The 23315-nt window shown below is 49.3% G+C and overlaps 2 protein-coding genes across 2 annotated transcripts in view; both read left to right on the top strand.

Moving 5' to 3' along the window:
• Positions 1-3633, top strand: part of CPNE9 (copine family member 9) — a 20724-nt gene extending 17091 nt beyond the window's left edge. Inside the window, exons 18-21 of the mRNA XM_007945834.2 lie at positions 157-259; positions 951-1008; positions 1422-1495; positions 3448-3633. Coding sequence (XP_007944025.1) covers positions 157-259; positions 951-1008; positions 1422-1495; positions 3448-3633 — 421 coding nt within the window. The remainder of the gene's footprint in view (positions 1-156; positions 260-950; positions 1009-1421; positions 1496-3447) is intronic.
• Positions 3634-8837: 5204 nt separating this feature from the next.
• On the top strand, positions 8838-21356 carry BRPF1 (bromodomain and PHD finger containing 1). Its single transcript, XM_007945832.1, has 13 exons — positions 8838-9436; positions 13071-14030; positions 14808-14970; positions 15372-15503; positions 15904-16050; positions 16794-17103; positions 17430-17750; positions 18051-18335; positions 18827-18974; positions 19613-19749; positions 19852-19970; positions 20348-20502; positions 21173-21356. The coding sequence occupies exons 1-13, from the start codon at positions 8838-8840 to the stop codon at positions 21354-21356; spliced, it is 3660 nt and encodes a 1219-aa protein (XP_007944023.1).
• Positions 21357-23315: the final 1959 nt, after the last annotated feature.

Genomic DNA, 23315 nt, shown 5'->3' with positions numbered 1-23315 from the left:
TGGTGGGATGGCAGGCAAGGGTGCAGCCAGGTCTGGAGAAGCAGTCTTTGCCTGCAACTTACATACTGGCCATGAAAATGTAGGGTTGTGAGGGTGTGGGAGTCCCTCAGCCTCTCTGGGCATTTGGATGGAGTCTGATCTTGCTCTGTCACCTAGGGCCGCAGCCAAGATCTCTGATGGTTCCCAGTACTACGTCTTGCTCATCATCACTGATGGGGTCATCTCTGACATGACGCAGACTAAGGAGGCCATTGTCAGTGTGAGTCTGAGGAGGAGGGCTTGGTAGAGAGGGAACCATGAAGGGGGGGGAAATGTGAAGGGTCTGAGATTTTACTGCAGTTACAAGTTAGCCTGCCATAGTTTCATGGATGCTGGTGGAAGACACAAGACTGCTGGGTCAGAGACAAAGGACTTTTGTTATTCACAGCAATAGCAGTAACCAGACTATCAGCATTTGTTCCAGTTCTCTGAAGTACCAATGCCCACAGGTTGATGGACCAGGCAGTGGTCTGCATTACAGGAAAGCAACCTTAACTTACCACGAACGCATTGCTGTTGAGTTGGATCCGACTCATAGCGACCCTTCCTTGGGTTTCCAAGGAGGTATCACTATGGAAGTAGACTGCCCAACGTTCCTTCCGAGGAGTGGCTGGTGGGTTTGAACCGCCAGCCTTCTGGTTAGCAGTCAAATGCTTTAGGCACTATGCCACCAGAGCTCCTAAATCTTTTATAATGATTTATAAAATCTTTTATAAAATGCATGCCTCCCCTTTCTCCAGAGGAAGACACTCTATCTACACAAACACCCTGGAAAAGATAAAGTGGAACAAAGGAAGTCAGGGCCTTGACTAAATGTGCAGAAAAATGAGACCCATGGAGAACTCTCTCCCAAAGTCACCTTTCTTATTATGGTCGCTCGCCTCAACCATTGGACTTTCTCTCTCCCACAGGCCTCCTCACTGCCTATGTCTATTATCATTGTTGGTGTGGGACCAGCCATGTTTGAGGGTGAGTAGGATTGGAGGGGCAGGGGTCCATGAGTGGGGCCAAAAACTTGGGAGAACAGCAAAAGGTCTTTCCCAAAAGAAGAGGACTCAGGGCAGAGAACCACAGGGAAACCCAGGCCTGTCTCACAGAAAAGACAGGATGGGAACTTGGCCAAATCACAGTCAGTCCTCCCTAACCTAATTTCCTCATCATAACCAAGAGTGATATACTAATATTGTTCTTCCCTCCTGGGGTTCTTGGAAGATAGAGATGTGTGGGAAGGCAAAATAATAATACCACTATAACAATGCCCAATATTTGTAGGCTTTGATACAACCATTAGGCATACTCACAATGACTCTGAAGGGAGGTATGAGGGAGGGATGGCATGGGTTGGGGCAGGAGAGGCTAACCAAGGGGTGTCTTATCTGCAGCAATGGAAGAACTGGATGGTGACGACGTGCGTGTGTCTTCTAGGGGACGCTATGCAGAGCGGGACATTGTTCAGGTAGACCTGACCTGGGAGAGGAGTGGGAAGGAGGGGCTAAGGTGGGACCTACTTTCCCTTACTGACTTCTCAGTCACCTCTCTCGCCTTCACTCTTCCATCCTTCCTGCACTCGTTGAACAGATTCTCTTTGAGAAACAGGCAAGCTGCTGCAGCCATTGTGGATTCATGGTAAAAGAGGTCCCCAAGGTCCCTGCCCTATAGTTGTTGTTGTTGTTGTTATGTGCCGTCGAGTCAAACCTGACTCATAGCGACCCCTCCTTGGGTTTCCGAGGCAGTATCACTACGGAAGTAGGATTGCCCAACCTTCCTTCCGAGGAGTGGCTGGTGGGTTTGAACCGCCAGCCGTCTGGTTAGCAGGCAAGTGTCTTAGCCACTATGCTACCAGAGCTCCCCTGCCCTAGGGTAGCCAATAAAATAAATAATCACACAGATAAACATCTTATTAGGTTGGGATACATGCCCTAAATACATAGTAAAAGCCACTATCAGAGCCTATCTATACAGGGAGCTTGACTTAGATAGGGTAGTCAGAGAAGGCTTCTATGAGGCAATAACATTTGAGCTGAGACCTGAAGGATGAGTAGAAGGGTACAGGATGAGCAGAGGCAGAGGAACAACAAATGAGAAGGCCCTGTGGCTTAGAAGACAAGGAAAAGGTAGGACGCCAGGGTGGCAGGATCACAGCAAGCAAGGGGTAGAGGAAGCCAAGGCCTTGTAGGTCACGGCAAAGATTTGGTGGCTTTTTTCCGTAAGCATTGGAAAGCTCTTGAAGGATTTTACATAGCAAAGTAAGATGGCCAGACGGGTATTTTAAGAGGATCTCTCTGGCTTCTGGATGAAGGATGGACTACAGCAAGGCAAGAGAGAAGGCAAGTAGACCTGTTAGTGAGGAACCTTTGAAATAGTAAAGGTAAAATGACAGAGATCTGAACTAGGGCAGAAGCAGTGGGGATGGAGAGAAGTGACAAGTTCAAAAGATATTTAAGAAGAATAATTTACAAGAGTTGATGATTTAATTAGATGATGGAGATGAGAGATGCAGCAAGGATAACTCAGTTTTCTAACGTGAGTACTGGGTGAGTAGTGACCCTGTTTACTGGGATGAGGAAGGCTGGAGAAGCAGCAGATTTGGCAAAAAGAGCTAGAATTTGTCTTGAACACATTGGCTTTGAAGTATCTGTGAGGTAAACAAATGTAGATGTGATGCAGGCAGTTTATTATGTGGGTCTGGACCTTGAAAGAGAGGCTAAGGATAAAAATGTATAAATTTGTTAGTCATGAGGGAACAGTTTTTAAAGTCAGGGAGTATATGAAATCACCCAGAAAAAGAATTGAGAGAAAGAAGGGACTAGGTTTAGTCATCAGGTAGATCTGGGGAAATAAAGGGAGAGAAGGGGAGGAACATCCAGAAAGGTAAGAGTAGAACCAGAAGAGTTTAGAGTCAGGAATGTGATGTGTCAAAGAAGATTATGGTAATGGAAATCTAAAGAGAAATCAACCAAGGTGATGACAAAATTATTGTCCATTGGATTGATTTAGCAATTGGGGCTAATGACAACACTAGCAAGAGAAGTTTCAGTGGAGTGTGACACCATATTGGAGTGGGTTAAGAGTGAATACCAAAAAACAAATAAAACCCATTGGCATTGAGTCTATTACAACTCATAGGGCCCAACAGGACAGAGTAGAACTGCCCCACAGGGTATCCAAACCTGTATTTCCACCATTTTTCTCCTACAGAGTGGCTAATGGGTTTGGCCAACCTTTCAGTTAGCAGCTAACGGTTAAAAAAAGAAGAAGAAAGGGGACAGCAAATGTAGAAAACTGTCCAAGATGGGGGCAGAGAGCAATAGCTTGGAAAGTGGGGGCCAAAGACTCTCCTCTGTTCCCAACCCTGCTCCTTTTTCTCCTGGCTACCACCCACACCTACCTTTTCTGTGCCTGTCCCAGTTCGTCCCTTTCCGAGATTATGTCGACCGGTCAGGGAACCAGGTGTTGAGCATGGCCCGGCTTGCCAAGGACGTGTTGGCCGAGATCCCAGAGCAGCTCCTATCCTACATGCGGACCAGGGACATCCAGCCTCGCCCCCCACCCCCTGCCAACCCCAGTCCCACTCCAACCCCAGAGCAGCCCTGAGAAGCCCAGCTATACAATGCCTAGCAGTCTGTCTGCCTGCTCACTCACTGCTTCTGCTGAAAGCCAAAGGGGCCTGGAGCTCTGGACCTCACTGGGAGGGCCAGCTTGAAGGATCAGTGCTGGCTGGCCAAGCACCCTACCCCCTCACCCGCAGAAGGGCCTGGCACTACCACCACCTCCCTGCCTACGTGCCAATAATAAAGCTGATCTTTACTCCACCTCTGTCTCAGAGTCTTAGGGTGGAAGACTAAAGAACTCAGGGCCTGGGGCCACACCCAGAGAGGGTGGGAGGGAAACTGTCTTCAGTAAGGACTCCTCCCCATCCTACCACATATTCATACAATCACTTCTTTCTACATTCTCAACACTTGTAGAAAACATAAGTGAAACTTTCTAAGGAGAAAGGTCCATAGTGTTCATGAGATTCTCAAAGGCATTCCTGACCTCCAAAGAGATCTGCTGTAAGATCCTGCAACTCTGCTCTGACCCATTTAGTCCAAGTTTTCTGAATGAGGATAATAAAAAGAGCTAACATTTTCTTTGAGCATTTACTACACATCATACACTCTGTCAAGTGATTTACAACCATCATTTCACTTAACCCTCATAACATCCCAGTAAGGTGGGTTTTATATACCAAAAACCCACTGCCACGGAGTCGATTCTGACTCATAGCGACCCTCATTGGGTCTCCAAGGCTGTATGTAAATCTTTAGGGATGTAAGTTGACTCATATTCCCTGACCCCAGCAGCTAGTGGGTTTGAACCGCCAACCTTCTGGTTAGCTGCCAAAGGCCTTACCCACTAAACTAATGTTGTCCTAGCTCCTAATGTTGTCCCTATTTTACACATAAGCAAACTGAGGCTCAGAGGGGTGGATTAACTCACCAGTTTGACTCCAGAGCTAAGATCTTAGATACTAGCATCTAAGTTCTCTGACACACTCAAGAACTGAGTTTTCCAGCTCTATTTTACAAATAAGGATCTCGAGGTAGGAAGAATTTAACAACTTGCCCAAGTTCACATCGCCAGGAAGTAGTCCAGTCACATTCAAACCAGCTTGTCGGTTTTCACACCATCTTCCAAACAGCCTTCCTGTGACCGCAAACTGCATTGCTGCGCCAATCCACAGGGTTCGGTACACCTGAATCTCACCAGTTTACCTACACAACCACTTCCCAGGTCCTCTTAAAACCCAGCCTCTTCCTACAGATTCACACCTTCCTCCAGTCCCCTCCTATATGTTGTTGTTTGCCATCGAGTCGGCCCCGACTCATAGCGACCCCTCCTTGGGTTTTCAAGGCAGTATCACTACGGAAGTAGGATTGCCCAACCTTCCTTCCGAGGAGTGGCTGGTGGGTTTGAACCGCCAGCCTTCTGGTTAGCAGTCAAGTGCCTTAGCCACTATGCTACCAGAGCTCCTCCCCTCCTATATACCTTCCCCAAACCCCTCCCCTTTCTTTCAATCACATTCCAATAGCCCTAAGCGGCGCCGCTCTTTTTCAGTCTGTCTAGCTAGTTGCTACTCAGATCTATCCTTTATCTTGACTCCAGCACCGCCCCTTTACGTGTTCTGAAGCCCACTCTTCTGTTTAACCCCACCCACCCTCTTACCCCGGCCGTGCCCCTATTTTCCTAACTGGGCTCGGCTATACAAAAAGCTCTGCCCACTTTCTGCAAACCCCGCCCCATTGTTGTTAGTTGCAATCGACTCCTAGCTACCCTATGTACAAAACCAAACACTGCCCAGTCCTGTGCCAGTTGCTGTTTGAGCCCATTGTTGCAGCCACTATGTCAAGGGATCTCATTGAGGATCCTCCTCTCTTCTGCAGACCCTCTACCAAGCATGATGTGCTTCTCCAGAGACTGAGTCCTCCTGATAATATGTCAAAGTGCGTTCAGAAGTCCCGCCATCCTCACTTCTAAGGAGCATTCTGGTGGTACTTCTTCAAGACAGATTTGTTCATTCTTCTGGCTACGTCCATGATGTATTCAATATTATTTGCCAACACCATAATTCAAAGCCATCAAGGTCTTCCTTACTCATTGTCCAGTTTTCTCATGCATATGAGGTGGCTGAAAATACCATGGATTGGGTCAAGTGCACCTCAGCCCTCAAGGTGAACCCTTTGCTTTTTAACACTTTAAAGAGGTCTTCTGCAGCAGATTTGCCCAACCCAATAAATACATCGTTTGATTTGTTGACTGCTGCTTCCACGGGCGATGATTGTGGATCTAAGTAAGATGAGATCCTTGACAATTTTACTATTTTCTCCGTTTATCGTAAGGTTGCTTTTCTTGTCCAGATATTGCTTATTGGCTCCACAGACATTCTATTTTCTTCTAACTTCACCCCGCCCCCACCCATAACCTCGGTTCCCCCTTACATCGCAGCCTGCTTCCCTCTTGCTCAGGGCCCTGCCCCCAGCTCCGCCCCATGGCGCCGGCCCCGCCTAGTCCCCTTTCTAGGAGACCTACGCCGGGTCCCTACCGCAGCCACGGCGCCAGCGGGAGGAGAGAGAGGGCGTAGAGGGGGAGGGGAGAAGGGCGGGCTCCTCACACCCAGCCCCGCGCTCACAGTCCGTGGTCGCAGATTCGTCACAAACGGCCCGGGGTCCCCAGGCCCTTAGTACTATGATTCCATTCCCCTAGAAACTTAACTCTAATATTGAGGGACCAGGGAAGCTTTTCAGGGTGTCCAGAGAGCATTCCCAGTCTCAGAGAATAATCATCGAGCTTCAGAAGGCAAGTAGGGGTCCATGGCGAAAGTGCAGCACGCCAGGGCCGCGGCACTGGGTTTACCCTGCGCAGACGCCGTCGCCGTCGCCGCCGCCGCTGCTGCTGCCGCTGCCGCTGCCTTTGCCGCCACGGTCTCCGCCGCTCCCGTCCCCGCGGTGCCTCCCGGAGGTTCCATTGTTCTGGCGGCGCCTAGTCCCGAGGGTCGGCAACCTAAGGACCTGCGAAACGGGCGGCGGCCAGCCGCGACCGACTGAGTCGGGACACCTAGGCGCCGGCGGGACCGGGAGCGTCAGGGGTCAGCGCGGGAATCCTAGGGAGCCGCAGCCAGAACGCGGGGCCTCGGGGGGCCAAGGTGGCTAGCTCTGTGGTCCCAGAATTGGGGATCCAGCTTCCCAGTCCTTCTTTCCCCGCCGACCTCCCCAAGAGGGGTCGGAGCCCCGGCGGGCGCCCCCGGCGATGAGCCCGGACTCGAGGTGGCCGGTGAGTGTGGGCCTGAGATCTGGGCTGGGGTGGCCAACGGGGAAGGGGTAAGCTACTTTCGTGGGACGCGCACTGAGCTGCAGGGCCTGGGTGCCCGGCGGGCCGCTCCAGCCGGGAGAACTGACAGTGCGCTGGCTCCCAGCCGACATCCAGCGGCAACATTGTATCTTTCGGGGCTGCCTGGGCCAATGGCATGAGAGAAACCTTATTTAACTTGTTACTCTTTGACAAAGGGGAAACGCCGCCGCATCCGGGAGAGAGGGCTGCGGGCACCTCTGGGGCCCGGCCTGGTCCCTCCGGCCCCCGCCCCCTACTTCCTCCGGCCCTCTGAGCTACGGGAGCAGCCGCAGTCACCACACTCCTGGGCCCTCCCCACGGGCTTTCAGGTTAAGTTCTGATCTCCATCCCCTGTGTCTCTGCTGCAGGGTCAGGCCAGGGTGGCAAAGCCGCAAAGTTCACCAGGGACCCAGTATCAAAAGAGGAGAGCTTGTTTGTGCCTCCTTTTGGTTTGTGTTTAAAGACACAATCCCCAGGTAGGCAGTGGAAGCGAGTTGGAGTTGAACGCGTACCTTTACTCAGTGTGAGAGTCAGTGGTTGTTGACAGAGGGTCTTGAGCAGCGCGCTTGCCTGGTAAAGCCTCAGAAGAGAAGCCAGTTTAGTTCACTGTTTGTCCAGGAGCTCAGGATGGCTTTGTCTGGGATGGTGCCAAGCCCCCAGTTGAAGTATTGAACTCAACTAGGCAGAGAGAATTTGGGGCAGTCTCTGACCAAGCTAGGCTTCCTGGGGGTTGGGTACCATCTGTTGTCTCTACTCACCCAGGAACACTGGGGAGGAGGAAGAGAGGGCCCCTGAGGACCAGCAAAGATCTAAGTGTGCCTGATTGTCACATACGTGTTTGTACCCTTAGGACCCAGCACTCAGTAGGCACTCAGTTGATGTTACATGAATGGGTGAATGAAGAGTACAGATGTAAAATGTGCCACTTACTGTCCCTGACTAAATGACCTAAGAGTTTTCACTTGGCTTCATAGTACATCCCCCAACTCAGTCCTAGGGCAAGGGCATAGGCTCCCCCTAAAGGCCTCAGAAATGAACTGATACTTTTTATAATCCAGTGGTTTCTGTTGGAGTCCGGGACCAAGTCCCTGGCCACCCATTCAGGTTTCTACATGGGCTAACACTAGCCTTTATCCCATCTCCAAATTTGGTAATTCCTTCATTCAGCCATTCATTTGACAGGTCATTCATTCATGAAAAACTGAGTGTTCAGTATATGTCAGGTACGGAGGATATAGAGATAGGTAGGCACATGTCTGCACTGTACAAGCTCTGAGTCTAGTGGAAGGAGGCAGACAAGTCTCCTTGATAAAGTGCAATGATGGAGGGGAGAATGGGATGCTGTAAAAACAGTGCTCCTACAGGAGAGTCAAAGAAGTCAACAGAGGTGACATTTGAGCTCAGCAAAGATGGAGGGGATTCCAAGTAGAAGTCATCTTGCAGGAATTAAAAGATTATAATATTTTCAGAGAAGAGCCTTGTTTTCAGATAAACATAAGCACAGCTATACCTGGTGAAGAGTCTGGAAAGGAGGACTAGGGCCAGACAGTGAACAGAAGGCTCTGAATGCCATCAGAAGAAATTTGAATGTTACCCTGGAAGAAGTGGAGAGCATGTGGAGGGTTTTAATCAAGAGAGTGACATGACTGTTACTACCTGATAGAGAGATCACTCTGGTTGCATTATGTGATATTGGACTAGAGGAGTTTAGACATAGGGCAAGATGACCAGGCAAGATGTGGTGAGGTCCCAGACCAGGACCATAGTGGAAGAGATGGCATTTTGAGATGCTGTAAAGGTGGACTGGCCAGGACTTGGTGACTCTTGGGGAGGAGGAGGGCAGGAGAAAGTGGGTTTCCTGATGCGGGTGGCCAGTAATCCTTCCCCAGGCCTATGCTAATTGATCTCTGTGTTCTAGTTGTGACAGCATGGGGGTGGACTTTGATGTGAAGACTTTCTGCCACAACTTGCGGGCAACTAAGCCACCATATGAGTGTCCTGTGGAGACCTGCCGCAAGGTCTATAAGAGCTACAGCGGTATCGAATACCACCTATACCACTATGACCACGACAACCCACCGCCCCCACAGCAGACTCCACTTCGCAAGCACAAGAAAAAGGGGCGCCAGTCACGCCCAGCCAACAAGCAGTCACCCAGCCCCTCAGAAGTGTCACAGTCACCAGGCCGTGAGGTGATGAGCTATGCACAGGCCCAGCGCATGGTGGAGGTGGACCTGCATGGCCGCGTCCACCGAATCAGCATCTTCGACAACCTGGATGTAGTGTCGGAGGATGATGAGGCCCCAGAAGAGGCCCCTGAGAATGGCAGCAACAAGGAGAACACTGAGACACCGGCAGCTACTCCCAAGTCGGGCAAGCATAAGAACAAGGAAAAGCGCAAGGACTCCAACCATCACCACCACCACAATGCTTCTGCAAGCACTACTCCAAAGCTGCCAGAGGTGGTATACAGAGAACTGGAGCAGGATACTCCTGATGCCCCCCCCCGGCCAACTTCCTATTACCGGTAAGGCCACCCTTAGCCCTAACTCTGGAAAACCCGTCAAACAGGGCTCAGGAGCCAGAGAAGTGGCAGGTAGCAGTTAAGAGAATGGCAGGGATTAAGGATAGAGAAGCACACTGGTCCTCCCTGGGCAGTGAAAGAAACAGTGCCCCAGCTAATGATGGAGGCACCTATTGTATACTACCACATGCCAGACCCTGGTGCTTTATAACTCGCTGCTGTCAGGTCACTTCTGACTTATGGTAGCCCCGTGTGTTACAGAGTAGAACTGCTCCAGAGTTTTCTTGAGTATATCTTTACAGAAACAGATCACCATGCTTTTCTTGGCCCCGCTAGGTGGGTTTGAACTGCCAATCTTTTCATTAGTAGCTGAGTGTGCACTGTTTGCACTATCCAGGGACCTCTGTGGATGCTTTATGGGAAAAAAAAAAAAAACCAAACTCACTGCCTTCGAGTCGATTCTGACTCACAGAGACCCCCGTTGCGTTTCGGAGGTGGTAAATCTTTATGGAAGTAGATTGCCCCATCTTCCTTCCATGGGGCAGCTAGTGGGCTTGAACTGCCAGCCTTTTGGTTAGCAGTCAGATGCCTTAGGCACTGTGCTACCAGAGCTCCACGATGCTTTATAGCCACTCTTATTTTATTCTCACATCAAACTCAGGTAGGTATTGTCCGCTTTTCAAAGATGAGCAAACTACAGTCTTGGAAGGGGACTAGATTTGTTGAAGATCACATGCCAGTAAATAGCTGAACTGGGATTCAAACCCAGACCTCTCCCAAGCTGCAGTATTTCTACTGTATGAGAGATTCTGTTACTGATCCTTGATCCTCTCCACTCACTCACTATGTGATTTGGGCAACTCATGCAACTTCTGGTTTTAAGGTAACCATCTGCAGAACAGGCACCTCCAAGGGCCCTTTCATGTCATGTAATTGTTTCTTTGTATCTCAGTTCCTTCTAAAAAGTAGTCACAGTGGCTTCTAATAAAGGCACAGGTACAATAAGGCTGAATTCCTTCAACATGAGGTAAAAGTAAATGTAGGGATGGGTGGGTGAGGGTGAAGCTGAAGGATGGTACAAAAACCAAGTATAAAACTTGTCTCTGAGAGTCTTGGCATCCAAGGTAAAAAGAACATTCTGATGAGACAGTTAAGTAGCAGTCTTTTTTGTCAGCTACTCAGAAGGCCTTATCTCTAAAAAGGATTTGTCATAAAGATTTTTATATGAAAGAATATTTTTACCAAAACACAATCCACATGTTATATTAAATCTTAGTTCTAAGCAAAACTGTGAGAACCCAAGTGTTATGGCCAAGTATGTCAGTTTCCTGTCTCCTGTTCCTTCATCTGTTCAGCCAAGCTCTGCTTCCTTTTGGCTTTCCACTGTCTCTGTTAGCATTGACTACTGTGTCCCCTAAACCACAGCCCCTTCCCATACAGACTCTCTCTGGGCTTTCCCTCCCTTCTAATGGCATTTCAGCTCTTTCTGCTCTGATAGGCAGCCCAGCCATTGAGTTCCTTTTCTTACTCTGTCTACTGAGATTCATTCTTTGCCTCCTGGGGCAGCAGTTGTCAGCTGGTGCAGTGCTATCAGCTGGGAGATGTGTGGCATATAATTTATTACTGCTGTTAGTAGAACTGCCCAAGTTTTGGAAATGATTTACTTTGTATATGAATTAAAGGAGATTTGAGGTCATCTCTCTTAACAACATCATTTTCTCTTACTTGGATTCTGATATGCTTTCTTGAGGGGAAGACAGTTGGTCAAGTGTCAGCTGGTATAGCAGGAATTTTTAACATGACATACAGCCTACCTGATCTGGGCCACAGCCTGTAATCTGGGTGCCCTGTGGGAGGGTGTTTTGTACCATCACATGATGTTACGTGTGTCATGGCAGTGAAAAAGTTGAGAACTGCTGCTTGAGAGCTGGTGCCAAGGCCTAGAGGGACCAGGTGGTTCACACAAGCACTGAACCCTACTCTGATGCAGGGAGAGGATGTTAAGTTACCTTGGGGAAGAAATAATGACTTAAGAAGAAGCTGCTTCCTTTAGATACAATGTTTTTGTCTCTTTCTTCCCTTTCATCCCCAAAATGCCTTTTAAATGAATATTGAGTGCCTGTTTTTGTGTAGTGAATCATATATGTGGTCGTTGTTTCTATCCTATATTGGAGAAGTTAGACACATAAGTAACTATAATACAAGTTAAGGTGGGTAAAGGCTATACAAAAGCTAATGATAAAGTTAACATTATACTTGCTCCATGCCAGGCATCGCTCTCAGTACTTGTATTGATTTTAATGCTTATAACAGCTGTGTGAAATAGGTTCAAATTAATATTACCATTTTATAGAGTACGAAACCAAGTCTCAGGGAGGTTAGGTGACTTGCCTACTATCATACAGAGCCCAGGCAGTGTGACTCCAGATCCTGTGCTCTCCTGGACTGCTGTAGCAGCCAGAGCCCCATTTCCCATGTGAACATTGGAGAGGAGGGACAGGAACTAATGTTGATCTAAGGCCTACTGTTTGCCACTTCGTTTAGTCCATTTTTATAATTTCATTTAATGCTGATAGAATCTTTGTGAGTAGGTAATATTATCTTCATTTTATCATCGATGAAACTGAGAGAAAAGCATTGATGTCTTGAAGGTCACAAAGTGACTGAGCCAGGATTTAAATACAGGTTTCTTAGAAGCCAAAGCCCTGTTTATTCTATTGTATGCTATAGCTTTACAGTACCAGAATCCACACTACCCAGAGCATAGCAAGGCCAAGAGGAGCCTGCTTGGTATGACAGGTACCTGGAGCAGCCCTCAGCTCCAGTCCTGCTGGCCCAATGAGTGTTATAGGGTAAAGGTTAAGAGTGCTAGGACTAAAGTCTGAATCCCAGCTTTGCCACTTCCTAGTTGTGTGACCTAGTTATGTTGGGTAGTTAATTAACCTCTCAAAACTTCAGTTTCCTCATCTATAAAATGGGGACAATATAAACATTGATCCTATGGCTGTGGTGAATATTACATGTAATAAACACAATATTTGGTTCACAATAAATGTTCAGTAAATCTTAGTTATTAGGACTATGTGATTTTCCAAGGCTGTCCAGAGAACAAACAAAGCAAACCAGTACCTAGACTTTGAGGGAGCCGTGAACTGATGCTAGGACCAGCTGACTGAAAATCCACGAAAGCACCAAGCTCTGCTTACAGTCAGGCCCCTACCAGCTAATGCTAAAACAAGCTGTAGGTAATTTACAAGCGATATCCAAGGACCTTCCTTCCTTCCCCTGACTCTTTGCATTATCATCTAGACCACCCCAATGAGTTTTAGCTACCCCATCATTCCTTTTGGAGTCTGGCAGAGCCTCTACAGCTCAAGAGAGGCAGTGTTATGTAACAGGACACAAGCCTTGGTGTTGACAGGTCTAGGGTCATGTCCCAGCTCTACCACTTTCTCACAAGTTAGCTGAGACAGGTGAATGAACTTTCTCAAGCTTTAGATTTCCTTTTCTGTGAAATTAGAATGATTATAGTACCTGGAGGTAAGGTGAGGATGGAATGAGATAATACATGAGTACGTGCTCAACAAATGTAACTGATGTCAGCCATGTGATGCTGAGCTACCTGTGTATACTACAGGTACATTGAGAAGTCGGCAGAGGAGCTGGACGAGGAAGTAGAGTATGACATGGATGAGGAGGACTACATCTGGCTGGACATCATGAACGAGCGGCGGAAGACAGAGGGTGTGAGTCCCATCCCACAGGAGATCTTTGAGTACCTAATGGACCGGCTGGAGAAGGAGTCATACTTTGAGAGCCACAATAAAGGCGACCCCAATGCACTAGTGGACGAGGATGCTGTGTGCTGTATCTGTAATGATGGTGAGTGCCAGAACAGCAATGTCATCCTCTTCTGTGACATGTGCAACTTGGCTGTGCACCAGGAATGCTATGGTGTCCCTTACATCCCTGAGGGTCAGTGGCTGTGCCGCCGCTGCCTGCAGTCACCTTCCCGTGCTGTGGACTGTGCCCTGTGCCCCAACAAGGGTGGTGCCTTCAAGCAGACAGATGATGGACGGTGGGCCCATGTGGTGTGCGCCTTGTGGATCCCTGAGGTCTGCTTCGCCAACACAGTCTTCCTAGAGCCTATTGACAGCATTGAGCACATCCCACCAGCTCGCTGGAAGCTTACCTGCTACATTTGCAAACAGCGAGGCTCAGGGGCCTGCATCCAGTGCCACAAGGCCAACTGCTACACGGCCTTCCACGTGACATGTGCCCAGCAGGCTGGCCTTTATATGAAGATGGAGCCTGTGCGGGAGACAGGTGCCAACGGCACTTCCTTCAGCGTCCGCAAGACAGCCTACTGCGACATCCACACGCCCCCAGGTTCTGCGCGCCGCTTGCCTGCCCTGTCCCATAGTGAAGGTGAAGAGGATGAGGATGAAGAGGAGGAAGATGGCAAGAGCTGGAGCTCAGAGAAGGTCAAGAAAGCCAAGGCCAAGTCCCGAATCAAGATGAAGAAGGCACGGAAGATCCTGGCAGAGAAGCGAGCAGCAGCACCTGTTGTGTCAGTGCCCTGCATCCCCCCACACAGGTATGCCGAGCACAGGGGACAGGCAGGTGAGGGAAGAAGAAGTCCTCCTGGGGAGGAACTGAGAAGTCCCAGAGTGGAGGGGCAGGGCTGAGTTATGTTCTTTCTATCAGGATCTGCATAGAAGTAACAACAACCGAATTCCAGAAAGAGCTATCTCTAGCAGATCACCTAACTTTTACATTAGGAGCCAGAAATTTAAACCATAATCTGGTAGACCTAACAGGTGGTTTAAACTGCCCTTCATGTTGATGGTACATTTAAATTAGGTAGGAAGATTATGGGTTATCACCAGCCACAAAGGAGAAAATAAAGTATAAAGGGAGAAATGGAATGAAAAAGGGGGAAGGAAATGAAAGAATTATAAGTGGTGTCTGTCACTAATCTGGGTATGGTCATCGGTTATTTTTAACTCTCGCGCTTTTTTGATATAGTTTACTGCAGTACAATTGTGCTTTATCTTAAAACTTTCAAAGGCTTTATGTATTCTAGGGTCAAATATTACTGTGGGCTGTAGTGACATGAGAAGTCTTAGGGGCAGAACCCCCTGACCCTCTGGTATACAGGATTAGGGATGCTGGCTTAATGCTAGGAGCTTGGCTTCCTCCTACAGAGGTGCTGTTAGTGATACCCTTTGCTCCTCTTGCTATTTCACGCCTTTTTGATGAGAGACTTACTCCCTATTCAGCCTTATTCAGGAACTCTAACTGGCCATAGATCCCAGTTCTGCTTAAGAGAAGCACAGCCCAGCAGGTTTTTTTCTGTTCCCCTGCCTCCCAGGCTCAGCAAAATCACCAACCGCCTGACCATCCAGAGGAAGAGCCAGTTCATGCAGAGGCTACACAGCTACTGGACACTGAAGCGACAGTCACGGAACGGGGTCCCACTACTACGTCGTCTGCAGACACACTTACAGTCTCAGAGGAACTGTGACCAAGTTGGGGTACAGTGTCAGATTCCCTATGGGGACTGGGGATATGGGGACAAGGACAGACAGAGATTTGCTTCCAGTTTCAGAGGCTTACACTGTTTCTTCCATTAAGCTGCCTCCAAACCAGCCTCAGAATGAACACCTTAGAGGTTACCAGCTTGATGGATGGGCAGTGTTCCTATATGTTCGTTCATTCATTTACCAAGCATTTACTAAGCATATGCTCTGTCCCAGGCTCTGAAGACATGCAGATAGAGGAGTCCTCACTTTAGCTGGCAAGTCTGCCAGTAAATCATTGTGCTCCCTCCTTTGTCTTGACCTATAAATGACCCAAGTTCCCCTGGGCTCTCTACCCTCTCCAGCCTTTCCTCTGGCTCCCTTGCCATTTTCTGATCTCCTTTTTGCTTCTGCAGAGAGATTCTGAGGATAAAAACTGGGCCCTTAAAGAACAGCTCAAGTCCTGGCAGCGGCTCCGGCATGATCTAGAGCGAGCTCGACTGCTAGTAGAACTGATCCGCAAGCGGGAGAAACTCAAAAGGGAGATGGTGAGTGCTCCTGAGCCAGGCCTATTTTCCAGAGGAGAAAACAGATGCAGAAAAAGGAAAACAAGTCCCAAAGCCAGGTGACAAATAGGGCTGATGCTAGGGTCACGTCTCCTGGCTCTCACTGATGCTAGAGTGCACATCTCCTGCACTCAGGCCTACCAGAAGCAGGATGTTACGAGAGAGTATGAACAAACCCTAAATTATGTGCTGAGAGTTCGGGAAGGGGAAGGCCAGAGTAATTGGGAAAAATTTCACTGGGTGAGGCCTTAAAGAATGGTACACCTGACTGAGTCCACTGGCTGGGGAGGTGGGCAAGAAGGTGAGTTCCCAAGCCAGCCTGGGACCATCTCCTCAGAGACCTCTGCTAAGGCCAGGCTGACAGAGCCTATGTGTGTGTCAGATCAAGGTCCAACAGATCGCCATGGAGATGCAGCTGACCCCTTTCCTCATCCTTCTTCGCAAAACCTTAGAACAGCTCCAAGAAAAGGACACAGGCAACATCTTCAGCGAGCCGGTCCCTCTGTCTGAGGTAACCGAATTGGATGAAGTAAGAATCTCTTCCCCTCACTCCAACTTCTTTCTGTTCCTCTCCTAGTTGGACCCCCCTGCTGCAGGTCTGGGCCAGGGTTTTGAAGAAGGGTGGTGGCTGTGGGGCAGGATGATCTGGAGCCATGCAGTGCATCACCTGGACTCTGTCTTGTCCTTGTCACACCCCAAGGGCCCAGAATGGGAGGCAATCTGCACTCCTTCCCCAGAGGCAGGGACAGAGTCTGCCAAATGAATAATCCCAGGGCAGGAAGACACTTTCGGGGTGCTGAACCCTAGAATGGAGACTTTAGAAGGCTCAGCACCTAAAGAACCAGCTCTGAAGTCCTAGGTCCTGACTGGCAGACTCTTCTCTTTAAAAGGTATAAAATGAGAGGTCTGAAGCAGCAGCCTCCTTACGATAATAGTAAAAATACGAGGAAGTATTATTTCTAGAGGATTCTGCTAGCCATTTTCTTACTGAAATCTCACATGACTCTGTAAGGTAGATTTGGCTGTATTTTCATCACCTTTTTCCAGAAAAGAAGGCCAGAAGAAGTTAGGAGATTTGCTAAGGTCACACAGCGTGTGGCTGGTAAAGTCAGAACTAGAATCCAGCTCTCTTTTCCCCTGTGCTATATGCCTACCTCTAACTGTGGTGGGAGGAGGTTGCTAGATGCATTTTTGCAGGATTTGTTAGGAGCAGGGGTTCAGGAGAAGTTAGGGGCCTATCTCCACTTACCCACACCTGCCTTGCTCTCCCAGGTGCCTGACTACCTAGACCACATCAAAAAGCCCATGGACTTTTTCACCATGAAACAGAACTTGGAGGCTTACCGCTACCTGAACTTTGATGATTTCGAGGAGGACTTCAACCTAATCGTCAGCAACTGCCTCAAGTACAATGCCAAGGACACCATCTTCTACCGGGCAGCAGTGAGGCTCCGTGAGCAGGGTGGTGCTGTGCTTCGCCAGGCTCGGCGCCAGGCAGAAAAAATGGGCATTGACTTTGAGACGGGCATGCATATCCCCCACAGCCTGGCTGGAGATGAGGCCCCACATCACACTGAAGATGGTGGGTGATAAGTCACACACACATATATACACATACAGGCCAATGCCTGGGATGGACAGCTTCCCAAAAGTCCTGGGAGTACTCAGTGTAGGCAGGAAGCAGCTAGGCTGAGCAGTGGCAAGTTATTCCCAGGAATGCTCCAGTCAGACTGGGTGGATGGATGGCAGTGCTCACCATTCTACATCTTGGTGCTGCCATTTTACAGCTGTTCCGGGTGAGAAGCTGAGGTGTGAACAGTCCGAGTTTCTTACTGTCTGCCCAGGTTTAGGGGGCCCAGAGGGCTGCCCTGAGTCTGACCTTTACCCTCCATCTCTCACCCATTACAGCAGAGGAAGAGCGTCTGGTTCTGCTGGAGAACCAGAAGCACCTACCAGTGGAAGAGCAGCTGAAGTTGCTGCTGGAACGACTGGATGAGGTGAATGCTAGCAAGCAGAGCGTTGGACGCTCACGGCGTGCAAAGATGATAAAGAAAGAGATGACAGCACTACGGCGGAAGTTGGCCCACCAGCGGGAGACTGGACGGGATGGGCCTGAGCGGCATGGCCCCTCAAGCCGGGGCAGTCTGACACCCCACCCGGCAGCCTGCGACAAGGACGGGCAGACAGACAGTGCCGCTGAAGAGAGCAGCAGCCAGGAGACAAGCAAAGGTCTGAACCCCACAGCAAGCTGGACCCCAAAGCAAGCCAAACTGGCTCTCCAGCGCATACCCAGCTCCTGTCATCCCCAGGCAGAGGTCCCTCCTGCAAAGCTAGCTGCGTTTTCTCTCTCCTCCCCAATCAGGGACTCTTAGCTGCCTCCCGCTATGTGTATAAGAGGACAATATTCCCTATTCTGTGCCCCCAAGATCATCTCCCAACTCCAGCTGGAGTAATGGTCCTGTGTGATGCTAGACATCTACCCTTTCTGCATGAGACCCTTCACCAACTCTCCTTCTCTCTTTGCTCCAGGCCTGGGTCCCAACATGTCCTCAACCCCCGCACATGAGGTGGGCAGGAGAACCTCAGTTCTGTTCTCCAAAAAGAACCCGAAGACAGCTGGACCGCCCAAGAGGCCAGGCCGCCCCCCAAAAAACCGGGAGAGCCAGATGACCCCCAGCCACGGAGGCAGTCCTGTGGGGCCCCCCCAGCTTCCCATCATGGGCTCCCTGCGTCAGCGCAAGCGGGGTAGGAGCCCCCGACCCAGTTCGAGCTCAGACAGCGACAGTGATAAGTCCACAGAAGACCCCCCTATGGGTGAGCCTCACCATCACCCAGCCCCCCAAGACAGCAAAGCTGTCTTTCTCCCCAACATAACTGCCAGATAATACCTTTATTATTTGCCTATAAAATGTCAGAATTAGAAGGGCCTTTAGGAATCCTTTAATTCAATCCCCTAATTTTACAAATGGGAAAACAGGCCCAGAGATGCTGACCCAGCCAGATTTCTCATCCCAAGGCCCCCTTCCATTTTATTACTTCAGTTTTTCTCTCCTTACCCTCCTTGGGGATCCTGCTTTTTAAGCCATTTGTGTTATTAGGCCAGTCACTGCCAAGGGAAGTATGAGGGGTGAGGCAGGGCTGTGCCAACTATAGTGGACACTGCCCAGGGCTAGCTCTGTTGGCCAAGGTTGTAGGATGTTTCCAGCACAGGGGGAAGCCCAAGTTTAAGTCCCTACTACCACCACGCCACCGCTGATCTGCATCTTCCTGACTTTCTTTCCCTCCTCTCCCTCGCCCCAACCAAGACTTACCAGCTAATGGCTTCAGCAGTGGGAACCAGCCAGTGAAGAAGAGTTTCTTGGTATACCGTAATGACTGCAGCCTTCCCCGGAGCAGCTCAGACTCTGAGTCCAGCAGCAGTAGCAGCAGCAGCGCTGCCTCAGACCGGACCAGGTACTAGCCCTCTAGATCAAGGCCTGCCTCTTGGTGTCCTTTTAGGGCTCACAGTGTCTCCAGGTTTCCCTGCTGGAAGTGGGTGGTAGCCATCTCAGTCTACATTCAAATGGCTCAAACCCAGGGTTCTCTGCGAATTAAATGGGATAGATCAGGGTGTCACTATAATGGAACTGAGGGAACCATCCTAGATCAAGCTGATGGTTTGTGGTAGAGGGTGTCATCAACTGGTGCCCTTTGGCCTGGAGACATGTTTTTTAGGCCAGCATGTTCTTTTAAAAAAAGTAATCAGGGACTGCCATGAAAAATTCCCAATCTCTGTTTTCTCTTTTAAAAATTAGAAGATCTGGTGAATCTGACCAGTATGGCCAAGTGTTATTCAGGTTGGAGCTGAGTATTATCTGCTGCCTTTGATGAGGCATGTACTCGTCCCTACCACTGTTATACTGTTGAAACCAGGCCATTTCTTTAGTTACATCATCAGCCTGGCTCCTGAGAGTATTTGAATTTGAACTTCCTTGTGTAGCCTCTGCTTTCCAAATATCTAGGACCTCGGGGGCTTAAAGAGAAGACACCTACCATACTACTCCTCACCCCTTCCCCTTTCTTGAGCTGAGCTCCCACTGTTCTGCCCATAGCACAACACCCTCAAAACAAGGCCGAGGCAAGCCCTCCTTCTCTCGGGGCACCTTCCCAGAGGACAGCAGTGAGGATACCTCAGGCACTGAGAATGAGGCCTACTCCGTGGGTACTGGCCGCGGCGTGGGCCACAGCAGTAAGTACCCTCACCCAAGGCCAGGGATGCCCGGGGCCCACTGTCAGGGCCTCGCCAGTCCCCCAGCTGCTGATCCGACCCCTCTTTCCCATTCCTGTGAAGTGGTGAGGAAGAGTCTGGGCCGGGGAGCTGGCTGGCTGTCGGAGGATGAGGACTCCCCTCTGGACGCTCTGGACCTTGTGTGGGCCAAATGCCGAGGGTATCCATCGTACCCAGCTCTGGTAGGCTTCCCCTTGTCCTATCCTGCCCCTTGCCTTTTAATCCCTTAACGCAGGACTCAAAACAAGCAGATTGTCTTAACCGCTGCTGAACTGCAGAGCATAGGAGTCCCTGGCAGACAGACTGATGGGTAGATGCCGCTTGAGTACAATTTAGAGGGCCCTCCAATCAATTCTCCATCTTTCCCTTTTCTGTCTCCTTGCCCCTTTGGCTGTGGAACAATTTGGCATGGAAAAAAGCCAAAAGATAGCGTTGCAGCCTTAGCAGTTTGATAACCTTTGTTTGTCCCTACTTCAGAGGTAGTCTCCACATTCTTGGACAGGCCAGATCTTGGGGAGGAAGTGGACTGAACCAAACTAGACTCTTATTGCACCCTCAGATCATTGATCCAAAGATGCCCCGGGAGGGTATGTTCCACCATGGGGTTCCCATTCCTGTGCCCCCACTGGAGGTGCTGAAACTTGGGGAGCAGATGACCCAGGAAGCCCGAGAGCATCTCTACCTCGTCCTCTTCTTTGACAACAAGCGAACCTGGTAAGGGAGCAGAGGAACATTTGGTGTGCCTCACAGCCACAGATGCAACCCCATGTGGTTGCTGGAAACTCCAGCAACAGACAGACTGGGCTATTACTCTTCAGTGGGGAAGGGAATTAGAACAGATCTTTGAGCTAAAGAATTGTATTGACCAGGAGTCTAAGAAGCTGTGTGGGTAGCAGTTGGCAAAGAGCTGTAGCAGGAAACCAGAGTACCATCAATGACTGGGGGTGGTTCCCCGCCTAGACTCAGATGGCTTCTAGACTGAGTTTTCCCACCTCTGCCTCCATGGTGACAAAATGGGGATAAAGCAGGCATAAACACTCATATTTATATATCTAGTCTTTTTGTTAATTGTCTAATGGCAGTGTTAGTAAAGTCTGCCTGGAGCCTATAGGACAGTGTACCTATTTCAAGTTAAGTCAGGGCTCCTCCTTTTTGTGCCCATAAATACCTTGTGGTTACCCCCTAGTGTGACTATTGACTGGGCTCTCTTCATCACTAGTCTGTGAGCAGGAACTGTGTCTATTGGTGTCTGTAATCCCAGTGCCACAGAACCTGGCCCAGTGTTGGTGCTCAGATGGTATGTTTAATGAATGAAGGCATAAGGAAGACTGGTGCTTCTTGTTCTCCCTGACATGGTTTTTTTGATCCTCACCTCATCCTACAGGCAGTGGCTACCCAGGACCAAGCTGGTTCCTCTGGGGGTGAACCAGGACCTGGACAAGGAGAAGATGCTGGAGGGCCGCAAATCTAACATCCGGAAGTCAGTGCAGATTGCCTACCACAGAGCTCTGCAGCACCGCAGCAAGGTGCAGGGCGAGCAGAGCAGTGAGACCAGTGATAGTGACTGATGCTGCCCAGTACAGCCCAAGCCACAGTGCCCTGTGACTTCTCTCCTCCCTTCTGCTCACTATCCTGGAGTGGCACCAGCCTCTGCACTGACTCATTCCTGGTCTTGGGGCCAGTCTCAGGGGAAGCTGGGTGGGGGAGGTCCCTCCCGCTCTGAGTGCAGCTGGACTGTACAGAACACTCCAAGGGCCCATGGTGGCTCTGGGCAAGTAGAGGGGTGGTCCCACAGGCCAGAAAGAATCCCAGAGACCTCATGGCATTATAGGGCATGGTGGTGGGCCAAGGTTAGGACACTGCATAAAACAGGCCATCCCACCTCCTCTGTCTACTTGTGCCAGGAGAATCAGTAACTGCCTAGAGGCCTGAGGCCCCTGCAAATGGTGAGGTGAGCGGGCATCTGCCCAGCATAGCAGTGGAATTGATGTCTGTCCAGCCTGGAAGAGGGGCACTAGGTGACCCCCTCCCCTGCTGTTGTAAATACTGTAATTAGTGGAGAATTTAAATTATTCTCATTTGTAACTGCGTTTCCGGGTCGCGCCAGAGTCATTTGGTACTAAAAAGCCTGGGGCCTGTCCCCACTTCCCTTCTCCTTCCCATAGACCCCAATCACCACCACCACCTTTCAAACTGGTTTGTATTTATTTCGAAGGAAGAAAATATATTGATTCTTAGAAAATAAATGGTCTATTTGGAATTCTTGGTTCTTCTGCCAGGGAAAAGGGGAAAAAACCGAGGTCTGTCCCCCAGGGATGGTAAATAATTAGGCCCAAGTGGTTGCTGGCTGCTATGCATGCTGCCATTTGTAAGACAACAGCAAAGATAATAGCTTCCACTTCTATCCACTTAATAAATGGCAGGCCCTGTGCTAAAGCATCTTAAAATACACAAGCTTATGTAATCCTTGCAATAACTGTATGGGAAGGTTAATAATAGGTTGGTTATCCCCACAAAGACACTGAGGTTTAGAAAAATTAAATAACTTGCCTAAGTTCCCACATCTAGGAAGTTGCAGAACTAGGATTTAAACTCCCAGTTGTTTGAACTACTAGAAGAGTCAACTGCAGATTCCTATGTGGATTTCAGATACTTCAAGTTCTTTGTCAGTAGGAAGGCACAAATGCTTCAAGTCACGCTATAGCTATGCATATTAAGACTATAAACCAAAAACCCCCAACTCACTGAGTGTTGGATTGATTTCCGATTCATAGAGACCCCCATGGGGTTTCTGAGGCAGTAAATCTTTACTGATGTAGATTGCCCAGTCTTCCTTCTGTGGAGTGGCTAGTGGGGTTTGAACTGCCAGCCTTCTGGTTAGCAGTCCAATTCCTTAGGCACTAAACCACCAGAGCTCCTTTATAGAAGGCTGCTTTTCATTCATTCCAAACCTTGGTACCTTCTATTGCCATTCAACCAACATTTATTGAACAAACATCTTCTGAGTGCTAGACACTGGGGAGGGTGTGCCTGTAAGTGACACAATCACAGGAAAGAGTTAATTGCCTAAGGCCTTGCAGCTACTGAGTAGAACAGAGACAACCAGTTTGATGATCTCTTCACAACACCATGAGAAGTGCTGTGGGACACAGATCTTGCCTTTAAAAAACTTGCAGTTTAATCATTCATATACAACAACCAGGTATCACTGATGGTGAAAAATAATCCAGAGAAAGTTCAATTTTGCTAGGAGCTCTGGTAGCATAGTGCCTAAGGCACTTGACTGCTAACCAGAAGGCTGGTGGTTCAAACCCACCAGCCACTCCTCGGAAGGAAGGTTGGGCAATCCTACTTCCATAGTGATACTGCCTCGGAAACCCAAGGAGGGGTCGCTATGAGTCGGGGCTGACTCGACGGCAAATAACAACAACAACAAATGTGACTATTTTGTCTTCAAGGGAAGAAATAAGAGAATATACCTTTCCTAGGCCTAAATAGCCGGCATTGGCAACTGGGCTACACTGGTT

Source organism: Orycteropus afer, unplaced genomic scaffold, assembly GCF_000298275.1.
Source record: "Orycteropus afer afer isolate SDZICR_OR568_19922 unplaced genomic scaffold, OryAfe1.0 scaffold00144, whole genome shotgun sequence".
NCBI lineage: Eukaryota > Metazoa > Chordata > Mammalia > Tubulidentata > Orycteropodidae > Orycteropus > Orycteropus afer.
The sequence above is the reverse complement of the archived record's forward strand: the minus strand, read 5'-3'. Positions and strand labels throughout refer to the sequence as shown.

Coding starts and splice junctions, on each gene's coding strand:
- BRPF1 (XM_007945832.1), top strand. CDS start 8,838: ATGGGGGTGGACTTTGATGTGAAGACTTTCTGCCACAACTTGCGGGCA. Junction 17,751..18,050: donor CAGCCAGGAGACAAGCAAAG/GTCTGAACCCCA, acceptor TCTTTGCTCCAG/GCCTGGGTCCCAACATGTCC. Junction 20,503..21,172: donor TTTGACAACAAGCGAACCTG/GTAAGGGAGCAG, acceptor CTCATCCTACAG/GCAGTGGCTACCCAGGACCA.